This window comes from Bombina bombina, chromosome 1 (assembly GCF_027579735.1).
Source record: "Bombina bombina isolate aBomBom1 chromosome 1, aBomBom1.pri, whole genome shotgun sequence".
Taxonomy (NCBI): domain Eukaryota; kingdom Metazoa; phylum Chordata; class Amphibia; order Anura; family Bombinatoridae; genus Bombina; species Bombina bombina.
In genome coordinates this window covers 653,671,847-653,685,998 of record NC_069499.1, presented here as the reverse complement: position 1 = coordinate 653,685,998, position 14,152 = coordinate 653,671,847, and the positions used below count along the sequence as shown (strand labels likewise).

The 14,152-nt window shown below is 38.8% G+C and overlaps 1 protein-coding gene across 1 annotated transcript in view; it reads right to left on the bottom strand.

The window, feature by feature from the left end:
* The window catches only part of STAG2 (stromal antigen 2), an 848,979-nt gene that overhangs the window by 445,840 nt on the left and 388,987 nt on the right, over positions 1–14,152 (bottom strand). Inside the window, exons 10-13 of the mRNA XM_053699120.1 lie at positions 11,418–11,491; positions 11,214–11,337; positions 10,706–10,804; positions 10,540–10,619 (exon numbers count right to left, since the gene is read on the bottom strand). Coding sequence (XP_053555095.1) covers positions 10,540–10,619; positions 10,706–10,804; positions 11,214–11,337; positions 11,418–11,491 — 377 coding nt within the window. The remainder of the gene's footprint in view (positions 1–10,539; positions 10,620–10,705; positions 10,805–11,213; positions 11,338–11,417; positions 11,492–14,152) is intronic.

Genomic DNA, 14,152 nt, shown 5'->3' with positions numbered 1-14,152 from the left:
CACCATAGTCCTCTCACACATCCTATCTAGTCGTTGGGTGCAAGAGAATGACTGGGAGTGACGTAGAGGGGAGGAGCTATATGCAGCTCTGCTGGGTGAATCCTCTTGCACTTCCTGTTGGGGAGGAGTAATATCCCAGAAGTAATGATGACCCGTGGACTGATCACACTTAACAGAAGAAATAAGGAATATTGATTATCCTGAATCAAGGCAAATATAAGTTTAAAGACATATATTTAGAACTTTATATATAAAGTGCCCAACCATAGCTTAGAGTGTCACAAAAAATAAGACTTACTTACCCCAGGACACTCATCTACATATAGTAGATAGCCAAAACAGTACTGAAACGAGAATCCGTAGAGGTAATGGTATATAAGAGTATATAGTCGATCTGAAAAGGGAGGTAAGAGATGAATCTCTACGACCGATAACAGAGAACCTATGAAATAGATCCCGTAGGAGGAGACCATTGAATTCAAATAGGCAATACTCTCTTCACATCCCTCTGACATTCACTGCACTCTGAGAGGAAAACCGGGCTCCAGCCTGCTGCGAAGCGCATATCAACGTAGAATCTAGCACAAACTTACTTCACCACCTCCACGGGAGGCAAAGTTTGTAAAACTGAATTGTGGGTGTGGTGAGGGGTGTATTTATAGGCATTTTGAGGTTTGGGAAACTTTGCCCCTCCTGGTAGGAATGTATATCCCATACGTCACTAGCTCATGGACTCTTGCTAATTACATGAAAGAAATGACATTGCAAAGGGGGCTGTAAAGTGTGGATTTTTCAATTATCTCAAGAACTCAAACTGCATACTCCACATTAGGCATTTAAAAGGGTACTGCAGAACAATTAAAATTATGTTAATCTATTAAAAGACTAAACAAAAGTTTTATGTCCCTTAAGGATAAACGTTTCATATTCAGATACTTTAATTTCAGGTTGCACAGAATGCATGTAATGCTCATTAACAGCCAACATAAAATCAATACAGGAAATACAGAAACATCTGTTTCTCCAGTCTTAAATGTACAGCACTTTGACTTTCACTGTCTAAAGATATTTTTCTATATTTTTGCTATTAAAGAACATATGTGGAAAATATATCCACTTACCAGACTTTGAAGAGTGGAACTTAAGACATTATCTATAACATAATACACAATATGCCAAGATAATATGAGTCTAAATTAAGAACCATGCAGCAAAATAGGAAAATATAAATGTAGGATAAAAAAAACTAAAAAAAATAAATAAAAAATGAAAGCATGCACCAAAACAGACATCAACCTGCTAGCACCAGACAGCGTGTAATGCTGAAAATGGTGTTATATTGATGCATGAGTTTGCATGCTCTTCCACAGCCAAATAAAAATAAATTACCAAAACATGTCCTGTTTCCCAAATGCCGAGCCTCCTTAACCAACAAGACTGAAGTTCCTTGAATAAAAAAAGCACACAAGCTGAGTATCAACATAAATGGCCTATATACATATTAAATGTATATAAACACATATATTGCAAGGCACAAACAAAGAACACATTCTGGCCCAAAGAGCATACTGAAATCCAAAGTGTGCAAGGAAGGAGTCTGGAGCCTTCAGGATCACTGCCCAGCTAACAGGGGGATTCACATGACGCATGCCCACCTGAAAAAGTGTGGATTCTGGCTTTTGTTTTCTGCCAGGGCCCCATACACTTTTACTGGTCAGTGTTAACTGATGAGCAAAAAGATTATTTAGTTTGTTATATTGACAGAGTTACATCAAGCTTTCATACCAATGAAAGATAAACTGATATATATATATATATATATATATATATATATATATATATATATATATATATATATAGATATATATATATATAGATATATAGATATATATATATAGATATATATATATATATAGATATATATAGATATATATACACACACACACACACACACACACACACAGGTGAAACTCGAAAAATTAGAATATCTTGCAAAAGTTCATTTATTTCACTAATGCAACTTAAAAGGTAAAATTAATGTATGAGATAGACTCATTACATGCAAAGCAAGATAGTTCAAGCCATGATTTGTCAAAATTGTGATGATTATGGCTTACAGCTCATGAAAACCCCAAATCCACAATCTCAGAAAATTAGATTATTACATGCAATCAATAAAACAAGGATTGTACATAGAACAATATAGGACCTCTGAAAAGTAAAAGCATGCATACTGTATGTACTCACTACTTGGTTTGGGCCCCTTTTGCAGCAATTACTGACAATGCGGCGTGGCATGGAAGCTATCAGCCTGTGGCACTGCTGAAGTGTTATGGAAGACCAGGAGGCTTCAATAGCGGCCTTCAGCTCTTCTGCATTGCTCGGTCTCATGTCTCTCATCTTTCTCTTGGCAATGCCTCATAGATTCTCTATGGGGTTCAGGTCAGGCGAGTTTGCTGGCCAATCAAGCACAGTAATCCCACGGTCATTGAACCAGGTTTTGGTGCTTTTGGCAGTGTGGGCAGGTGCCAAGTCCTGCTGGAAAATGAAGTCAGCATCCCCATAGAGCTCGTCTGCGGAAGGAAGCATGAAGTGCGCCAAAATCTCCTGGTAGGCGGCTGCATTGACCCTGGACTTAATGAAGCACAGTGGATCAACACCAGCAGATGACATGGCTCCCCAAATCAACACAGACTGTGGAAACTTCACACTGGACTTCAAGCATCTTGCAGTGTGTGCCTCTCCATTCTTCCTCCATACTCTGGGTCCTTGGTTTCCAAAAGAGATGCAAAATTTGCTCTAATCAGAAAAGAATAATCTGGACCACTGAGCAACAGACCAGGTCTGTTGCTCAGTTAGCCCATGTAAGACGCTTCTGACGTTGTTTGTTCAGGAGTGGCTTGACAAGAGTAATACGACATTTGAAGCCTATATCCAGGATCCATCTGTGTGTGGTGGCTCTTGATGCATTGACTCCAGCCTGAGTCCACTCCTTGTGAAAGTCCCCAACACTTTTGAATGGCCTTTTCCCGACAATCCTCTCCAGGCTGCGGTCATCCCTGCTGCTTGTGCACCTTTTGACACTTTTCCCTTCCACATAACTTTCTATTAATGTGCTTTGATACAGCACTTTGGGAACATCCAACTTCTTTTGCAATTACCTTTTGAGGCTTTCCCTCCTTATGGAGGGTGTCAATGATGGTTTTCTGCACAACTGTCAGGTCAGCAGTCTTTCCCATGATTGTGATTCCTACTGAACCAGACTGAGAGACCAGACTGTGGGACACTTTGAGCCTAGAATATTGCACCTTTTCATAATATTCTAATTTTCTGAGATTGTGGATTTGGGGTTTTCATGAGCTGTAAGCCATAAACATCACAATTATGACAAATCACGGCTGGAACTATCTTGCTTTGCATGTAATGAGTCTATCTCATATTAGTTTCAGCTTTTCAGCTTTTAAGTTGCATTAGTGAAATAAATTAACTTTTGCACAATATTCTAATTTTTCAAGTTTCACCTGTTTATTGGTTGACTTCTCTTGAGTGAGTAGACTTGTATGGTTTACAGATACAAAATGCTATTTTGTCACTATGGCAAGTCAATGTAATTTTTCATGTAATTATCCATCTGGTTTTAAAACTGCAATTTCTGTATTTATTAAAAAAAAATATTTTGTGGATTAGTAGGGGGGTGGATAAAAAAAACAAACAATTTACGTAAGAACTTACCTGATAAATTCATTTCTTTCATATTAGCAAGAGTCCATGAGCTAGTGACAAATGGGATATACATTCCTACCAGGAGGGGCAAAGTTTCCCAAACCTCAAAATGCCTATAAATACACCCCTCACCACACCCACAATTCAGTTTAACGAATAGCCAAGAAGTGGGGTGATAAGAAAGGAGCGAAAGCATAAAAAATAAGGAATTGGAATAATTCTGCTTTATACAAAAAAATCATAACCACCACAAAAAGGGTGGGCCTCATGGACTCTTGCTAATATGAAAGAAATGAATTTATCAGGTAAGTTCTTACATAAATTATGTTTTCTTTCATATAATTAGCAAGAGTCCATGAGCTAGTGACGTATGGGATAGCAGATACCCAAGATGTGGAACTTCCACGCAAGAGTCACTAGAGAGGGAGGGATAAAATAAAGACAGCCAATTCCGCTGAAAAAATAATCCACAACCCAAATCAAAAAGTTTTAATCTTATAATGAAAAAAACTGAAATTATAAGCAGAAGAATCAAACTGAAACAGCTGCCTGAAGTACTTTTCTACCAAAAACTGCTTCAGAAGAAGAGAAAACATCAAAATGGTAGAATTTAGTAAAAGTATGCAAAGAAGACCAAGTTGCTGCTTTGCAAATCTGATCAACAGAAGCTTCATTCCTAAAAGCCCAGGAAGTAGAAACTGACCTAGCAGAATGAGCTGTAATCCTTTGAGGCGGTGATTTACCCGACTCTACCTAAGCATGATGAATCAAAGACTTTAACCAAGACGCCAAAGAAATGGCAGAAGCCTTCTGACCTTTCGTAAAAGCAGAAAAGATAACAAATAGACTAGAAGTCTTCCTGAAATCTTTAGTAGCTTCAACATAATATTTCAAAGCTCTTACTACATCCAAAGAACGCAAAGATCTCTCCAGAGAATTCTTAGGATTAGGACACAATGAAGGAACAACAATTTCTCTACTAATGTTGTTAGAATTTACAACTTTAGGTAAAAAATAAAATGAAGTCCGCAACACCGCCTTATCCTGATGAAAAATCAGAAAAGGAGATTCACAAGAAAGAGCAGATAATTCAGAAACTCTTCTAGCAGAAGAGATGGCCAAAAGGAACAAAACTTTCCAGGAAAGTAATTTAATATCCAGAGAATGCATAGGTTCAAACGGAGGAGCCTGTAAAGCCCTCAGAACCAAATTGAGACTCCAAGGAGGAGAGATTTACTTAATGACAGGCTTGATACGAACCAAAGCCTGTACAAAACAATGAATATCAGGATGATTAGCAATCTTTCTGTGAAAAAGAACCGAAAGAGCAGAGATTTGTCCTTTCAAGGAACTTGCAGACAAACCCTTATCCAAACCATCTTGAAGAAATTGTAAAATTCTAAAAGAATGCCAAGAGAATTTATGTGAAGAACACCAAGAAATGTAAGCCTTCCAAACTCGGTAATAGATCTTCCTAGACACAGATTTACGAGCTTGTAACATAGTATTAATCACTGAGTCAGAGAAACCTCTATGACTAAGTATTAAGCGTTCAATCTCCATACCTTCAAATTTAATGATTTGAGATCCTGATGGAAAAATGGGCCTTGAGACAGAAGGTCTGGCCTTAACGGAAGTGTCCAAGGTTGTCAACTTGCCATCCGAACGAGATCCGCATACCAAAACCTGTGTGGCCATGCTGGAGCCACCAGCCTTACAAACGAATACTCCATTAGGATTTTGGAAATCACTCTTGGAAGAAGAACTAGAGGCGGAAAGATATAGGCAGGTTGATAATTCCAAGGAAGTGACAACGCGTCCACCGCTTCCGCATGAGGATCCCTGGATCTGGACAGATACCTGGGAAGTTTCTTGTTTAGATGAGAGGCCATCAGATCTATTTCTGGAAGTCCCCACATTTGGACAATCTGAAGAAATACCTCTGGGTGAAGAGACCATTCGCCCGGATGCAACGTTTGGCGACTGAGATAATCCGCTTCCCAATTGTCTATACCTGGGATATGAACCGCAGAAACTAGACAGGAGCTGGATTCCGCCCAAACCAGAATTCGAGATACTTCTTTCATAGCCAGAGGGCTGTGAGTCCCTCCTTGATGATTGATGTATGCCACAGATGTGACATTGTCTGTCTGAAAACAAATGAACGATTCTCTCTTTAGAAGAGGCCAAGACTGAAGAGCTCTGAAAATTGCACGGAGTTCCAAAATATTGATCGGTAATCTCACCTCCTGAGATTCCCAAACCCCTTGTGCCGTCAGAGACCCCCACACAGCTCCCCAACCTGTAAGACTTGCATCTGTTGAGATTACAGTCCAGGTCGGAAGAACAAAAGAAGCCCCCTGAAATAAACGATGGTGATCTGTCCACCACGTCAGAGAGTGTCGTACAATCGGTTTTAAAGATATTAATTGAGATATCTTTGTGTAATCCCTGCACCACTGGTTCAGCATACAGAGCTGAAGAGGTCGCATTTGAAAACGAGCAAAGGGGATCGCGTCTGATGCAGCAGTCATAAGACCTAGAATTTCCATGCATAAGGCTACCGAAGGGAATGATTGTGACTGAAGGTTTCAACAAGCTGATATCAATTTTAGACGTCTCTTGTCTGTCAAAGACAGAGTCATGGACACTGAATCTATCTGGAAACCCAAAAAGGTTACCCTTGTCTGAGGAATCAATGAACTTTTTAGTAAATTGATCCTCCAACCATGATCTTGAAGAAACAACACAAGTCGATTCGTATGAGATTCTGCTAAATGTGAAGACTGAGCAAGTACCAAGATATCGTCCAAATAAGGAAATACCACAATACCCTGTTCTCTGATTACAGACAGAAGGGCACCGAGAACCTTTGTAAAAATTCTTGGAGCTGTTGCTAGGCCAAACGGCAGAGCCACAAACTGGTAATACTTGTCTAGGAACGAGAATCTCAGAAACTGATAGTGATCTGGATGAATCGGAATATGCAGATATGCATCCTGTAAATCTATTGTAGACATATAATGCCCTTGCTGAACAAAAGGCAGGATAGTCCTTACAGTTACCATTTTGAATGTTGGTATCCTTACATAACGATTCAATATTTTTAGATCCAGAACTGGTCTGAAGGAATTCTCCTTCTTTGGTACAATGAAGAGATTTGAATAAAACCCCAGCCCCTGTTCCAGAACTGGAACTGGCATAATTACTCCAGCCAACTCTAGATCTGAAACACATTTCAGAAATGCTTGAGCCTACGCTGGATTTACTGGGACACGGTAAAGAAAAAATCTCTTTGCAGGAGGCCTTATCTTGAAGCCAATTCTGTACCCTTCTGAAACAATATTCTGAATCCAAAGATTGTGAACGGAATTGATCCAAATTCCTTTGAAAAAACTTTATCTGCCCCCTACCAGCTGAGCTGGAATGAGGGCCGCACCTTCATGTGGACTTAGGAGCTGGCTTTGATTTTCTAAAAGGCTTGGATTTATTCCAGACTGGAGATGGTTTCCAAACTGATACCGCTCCTGAGGATGAAGGATCAGGCTTTTGTTCCTTGTTGTGACGAAAGGAACGAAAACGATTATTAGACCTAAATTTACCTTTAGATTTTTTATCCTGTGGTAAAAAAGTTCCTTTCCCTCCAGTAACAGTTGAGATAATAGAATCCAACGGAGAACCAAATAATTTATTACCCTGGAAAGAAAGGGAAAGCAGAGTAGACTTAGAAGACATATCAGCATTCCAAGTTTTAAGCCATAAAGCTCTTCTAGCTAAAATAGCTAGAGACATATACCTGACATCAACTCTAATGATATCAAAGATGGCATCACAAATAAAATTATTAGCATGTTGAAGAAGAAGAATAATAATGCTATGAGAATTATGATCTGTTACTTGTTGCGCTAAAGCTTCCAACCAAAAAGTTGAAGCTGCAGCAACATCCGCCAAAGATATAGCAGGTCTAAGAAGATTACCTGAACACAGTAAGCTTTTCTTAGAAAGGATTCAATTTTCCTATCTAAAGGATCCTTAAAGGAAGTACCATCTGCCGTAGGAATGGTAGTACGCTTAGTAAGAGTAGAGACAGCCCCATCAACCTTAGGGATTTTGTCCCAAAATTCTAATCTATCACATGGCACAGGATATAATTGCTTAAAACGTTTAGAAGGAGTAAATGAATTACCCAAATTATTCCATTCCCTGGAAATTACTTCAGAAATAGCACCAGGAACAGGAAAAACTTCTGGAATAACTACAGGAGATTTAAAAACCTTATCTAAACGTTTAGATTTAGTATCAAGAGGACCAGAATCCTCAATTTCTAATGCAATTAGGACTTCTTTAAGTAAAGAACGAATAAATTCCATTTTAAATAAATATGAAGATTTATCAGCATCAACCTCTGAGACAGAATCCTCTGAACCAGAAGAGCCATTATCAGAATAAGAATGATGATGTTCATTTAAAAATTCATCTGAAAAATGAGAAGTTTTAAAAGACTTTTTACGTTTACTAGGAGGAATAACAGACATAGCCTTCTTAATGGATTTAGAAACAAAATCTCTTATGTTATCAGGAACACTCTGAGTATTAGATGTTGATTGAACAGCAACAGGTAATGTAACTTTACTAAAGGAAATATTATCTGCATTAACAAGTTTGTCATGACATTCAATACAAACAACAGCTGGAGGAACAGCTACCAAAAGTTTACAGCAGATACACTTAGCTTTGGTAGCTCCAGCACCAGGCAGCGATTTTCCAGAAGTATCTTCTGACTCAGCTTCAACATGGGACATCTTGCAATATGTAATAGAAAAAACAACATATAAAGCAAAATTGATCAAATTCCTTAAATGACAGTTTCAGGAATGGGAAAAAATGCCAGTGAACAAGCTTCTAGCAACCAGAAGCAATAAAAAAATGAGACTTAAATAATGTGGAGACAAAAGTGACGCCCATATTTTTTTTAGCGCCAAATAAGACGCCCACATTATTTGGCGCCTAAATGCTTTTGGCGCCAAAAATGACGCCACATCCGGAACGCCGACATTTTTGGCGCAAAAGAACGTAAAAAATGACGCAACTTCCTGCGACATGTATGACGCCGGAAACAGAAAAGAAATTTTGCGCCAAAAAAGTCCGGGCCAAGAATGACGCAATAAAATGAAGCATTTTCAGCCCCCGCAAGCCTAACAGCCCACAGGGAAAAGTCAAATTTTAAGGTAAGAAAAAAATTGTTTTATTCAAATGCATTATCCCAAATATGAAACTGACTGTCTGAAAATAAGGAATGTTGAACATCCTGAGTCAAGGCAAATAAATGTTTGAATACATATATTTAGAACTTTATAAAAAAAAGTGCCCAACCATAGCTTAGAGTGTCACAGAAAATAGGCTTACTTACCCCAGGACACTCATCTACATGTTGTAGAAAGCCAAACCAGTACTGAAACGAAAATCAGCAGAGGTAATGGTATATATATATATATATATATATATATATATATATATATATATATATATATATATATATATATATAAGAGTATATCGTCGATCTGAAAAGGGAGGTAAGAGATGAATCTCTACGACCGATAACAGAGAAACTATGAAATAGACCCCGTAGAAGGAGATCATTGAATTCAAATAGGCAATACTCTCCTCACATCCCTCTGACATTCACTGCACGCTGAGAGGAAAACCGGGCTCCAACCTGCTGCGGAGCGCATATCAACGTAGAATCTAGCACAAACTTACTTCACCACCTCCATAGGAGGCAAAGTTTGTAAAACTGAATTGTGGGTGTGGTGAGGGGTGTATTTATAGGCATTTTAAGGTTTGGGAAACTTTGCCCCTCCTGGTAGGAATGTATATCCCATACGTCACTAGCTCATGGACTCTTGCTAATTACATGAAAGAAAGGGTAATCAAGGGAGTTACTAGTCTTCCAGCTCTCAGTAGCTCCTGGTCTGGCAGAACAAATCCTGACAGGGACCTAGGAACTTCAGCTGCAGGGCAGATATAATCTCCCAGGTCTGTCAGTCTCACACGACTACTGACAAGGACCTGAAGAAAAAAGAAAAACAGAGTAACAAACCCTGGGATAACATTAATGTTAGAATTTAAGCAAGGACCACCTCGCCATCTTATAACTGCTAAAAGCCACCATTACTCATACTAAAAAGATTGAAATAGACACAGCATAGTCCCAATCCTTGCTTGCAGGGAAAAGTACCCATTAAAGGATTAAATTCTTGAATTTCTTCAGACACCATCTTCGCACATTCTCCCGTGATCAAGGCAAAGAGAATGACTGGGGGTTATGGGTAAGGGAAGTGACACTTAACAGCTCTGCTGGGGTGCTCTTTGCCACCTCCTGCTGGCCAGGAGTGAATATCCCACTAGTAATTAGAATGTTTTGTGGACTCTCCATGCCATAGGAAAGAAAACAGACCAGTAGAGCAAGGAGTGGCGTTCTGTAAAAGTAATTTTCTTAGGTAAATATCTATGTAGCCCTTTGTTTTATAAAGCTAGCTCTAAGCTAATGTTACATAATTCTGAACTATGTGCAGAATTATATAACATTATTTGGTATGTTTACTGGCCCTTAAGTAACTAGGCAATACTTTCTGTGTAAAAAAAAAAAAAAATAGCAGAAAAAATACGTCTGGATTCCAGATGAGGTTTGAGAGCCTTTTGGTATAAAACACTTAAGACTCATTAACAATAGAATAGTCCTTAAAAGCAAATCTGAAATAACTTATATAACTTGAAATGTTTATTAAAAAAAAATCCTAAATTTTTATACGTACTGTAAAACCAGAGTCAGTAGTTTTATTGCTTGAACTGCAACATCATACTCTTTGTCAAGAGTCATTGACACAATTCGATCCTATAAAAAATTAAAAAAGGGCTTTTAAAAATAATTTTAAAAAATGTAATATTCATTTAACATAAGTAAATAAATAATGTTATTACCTTAAACCTGCTAGTGAACAGCTCCAGCTTAGAATTTAGTTCTCGATTGTAATACAGTCCTTGTAAAGCAGTAAGACACTTTAGGCGAACCTCCCCTTGCTAAAAGACAGAAAGCCAATAAAATGTATAGGAAATTAAATAGACGTAACTAAGAGGAACATATGTACAAGCAAGACCACAAAAATATCAAAAGGACAGAAGTGCAAATGCTGTATATATGTGAATCCAGAAATAAACTGCATACTTTAACAATATCAGGGTTTATTTCCAAGAAAAAAAACTTCTAAACAACCGTCATTACTTATTCTTTTTTATATTCATTGTACACAAGATAAAGCTTTCCGACATATAAGATACTTACATAAACTTTTGTGTATATTAGAGGGCAAAAAGAATTTCAGATTTACTTTCTTATTGTTCTTATTGGCAAGAAAATGAGGACAAGACAGTTTATGAGACTAGGAATTACATGAAAAAGCAGCAATTATATTTACAATCATACACATACCTTGTCATGCATTGTCCAACCAACATATTTTAAATAGCTATCATTAAGGAAGGCATCACTATACATCTTCATCCATACACCAATCTCCTCAATGCAAATGGCTCTGATTTCAGCAATGGAATCTCTTAAAAAAAAAAAAAATTAAAAAAATGAAGTTCGCATTAGAAATAGAATGAATAACAAAGTAATAAAAAAAATACTCACCGATATCTGTGCACAAAAACACCTTTAAATATGGCATTCATCATATTTTCGATTTCATCCTGGTTCTCTTGCAACTGTAAAAATATAAATCATTTGAACCATTAGCATCTTTTCTGCCACATAAGGATTATTGGAGTAAAAGTAATATTCTAAAAGGAAATTGACAAATGCGACAGCTCACGTACAATACATTTCATTCTCTACCACTTGTAGAAAGACAAAGAAATAAAAAAAAAGATGTTCATTTGTTTGATGCCCTCTAAAGTGACATAATTTGAACAGCTGCAGTATTTAAAATGCTGGTGCACTGAGAATATCTAGATATGCTTCACATGTTGCGAAAAAACATAAATTATGTTTCCTTCTGTATGAGGAGAGTCAACGGCTTCATTCTTTACTTGTGGGAATAAAGAACCTAGCCACCAGGAGGAGGCAAAGACACCCCAGCCAAAGGCTTAAAGGACCAGTCAACATAGTAGATTTGCATAATCAACAAATGCAAGATAATAAGACAATGCAATAGCACTTAGTTTGAACTTCAAATGAGTAGTAGATTTTTTTTGACAATTTTAAAAGTTATGTCTTTTTCCACTCCCCCTGTACCATGACACAGCCATCAGCCATTCACAAATGCATACACACTTATTCTTGCACATGGCTCAGTAGGAGCTGGTGACTCAAAAAGTTTAAATATAAAAATACTGTGCACATTTTGTTAATGGAAGTAAATTGGAAAGTTGTTTAAAATAGCATGCTCTATCTGAATAATGAAAGTTTAATTTTGATTGAGTGTCCCTTTAAATACCACCCCTCCCACTTCCCTCATCCCCCAGTCATTCTGCTGAGGGAATAAGGAACAGTAGGAGAAATATCAGGGTATAAATGGTGCCAGAAGAACAAACAAAAATTTTGGTCTACCCAACGGAGAAAACGGACGGGGGTCGTGGACTCTCGTAATACAGATGGAAATGAAATTATCAGGTAAGCATAATTTATGTTTTCCATCTTAATATGAGGATAGTGCACTGCTTCATTCCTTACTTGTGGGAAACATATACCCAAGCTCTAGAGGACACTGAATGAAAACGGGAGTGTAAAAAGAGGCGGACCCTATCTTAAAGGGCACCACAGCCTGCAAAACCTTTCTCCCAAAAGCTGCTTCAGCCGAAGCAAACACGTCAAATTTGTAAAACTTTGAAAAAGTAAGGAGGACCAGGTAGATGCCCTACAAATCTGCTCCATAGAGGCCTCATTTTTGAAGGCCCAAGAAGAAGCCACAGCTCTAGTTGAATAAGCCGTAATCCTCTGAGGAGGCTTATGTCCTGCTGATTCATATGCTAAGCGTTTAATGCTCCTCAACCAAGGAAGTGGCAGAAGCCTTCTGGCCCTCTGCGCTTCCCAGAATAGACAACAAACAATGCTGAAGTTTGTCTAAAATCCTTCTTAGCTTGAAGATAGAATTTCAAAGCTCGAACCACACAATTATGAAGTAATCGTTCCTTTGAAGGAGGAGGATGATTAGGACACAAGGAAGGAACCACGATCTCCTGATTGATGTTGCAATCAGACACCACCTTAGGGAGGAAACCCAACTAGGTAAGGAGGCTCACATTGCAAGGCCGCCATCCCAGAGACTGCTTGCCGAAGCAATAGCCAGTAGAAAAAGAAACTTCCAAGACAATAACTTAATGTCAACCGAATGCATGGGCTCAAACGGAGCACTCTGCAAAACCTTGAGAACCAAATTTAAACTCTAAGGAGGAGCTGAATGTCTAAACACAGGTCTGATTATGGACAGAGCCTGTACAAAAGACTAAATATCAGGAAGCTCAGCTAGCCTCTTGTGTAATAACACAGATAGCGCCGAAATCTATGCTTTTAAGGAACTAGCGGCAAGCCTCTTCTCCAAGCCGTCCTGGAGAAAGGAAAGAATCCTGGATACCTTGACCTTATATGCCAGGGGAATCCACTTTCTGCACATCAGAATAAGTAGGTCCTCCACATCTTATGATAGATGCGACAGGTGACCGGCTTTCTAACTTGAATGAGAGTATTAATCACTCTCAGAAAAACCTCTCTTGGCTAGGACTAGGCTTCAATCTCCACACAGTCAGCCTCAGAGAATCCAGATTTCGATGAACAAAAGGATCCTGTTCCAGCAGATCCCTGTGACAAGGTAACTTCCATGTAGGAGGTGACGACATTTCCACCAGGTTCGCAAAACACATCCTTCCAGGCCACGATGTAGCAATTAGAATAGTTTAAGCTTGCTCCTGCTTGATGCGGGCCACTACCCAAGGTAAAAGTGGAAAGATTTAAACTAGGTTGATGCTAAGTCATCTATCAGTTCCGCCTGAGGATCCCTGGACCTCGACCCATATCTGGGTAGCTAGGCATCGAGTCTGGACGCCATGAAATCTATCTCTGGCTTTCCCCATCTGTTGCAAATCTCCGCAAACACCTCGGGATGGAGAGACCATTACACCAGATGAAACGATTGTCTGCTGAGAAAGTCCGCTTCCCAGTTGTCCACACCCGGAATGTGGATCGCTGAAAGCGAGCAGCTGAGGGCCTATGCCCATTCCAGAATTTGAGATACTTCCCTCATGGCTATGGAGCTTCTCGTTCCCCCTGATGGTTGATGTAAGCCACCGAGGTAATGTTGTCTGATTGAAATCTGATAAACTGGGACGAACCCAGAAGAGGCCAAGCCATCAGAGGGTTGAAGATCGCTC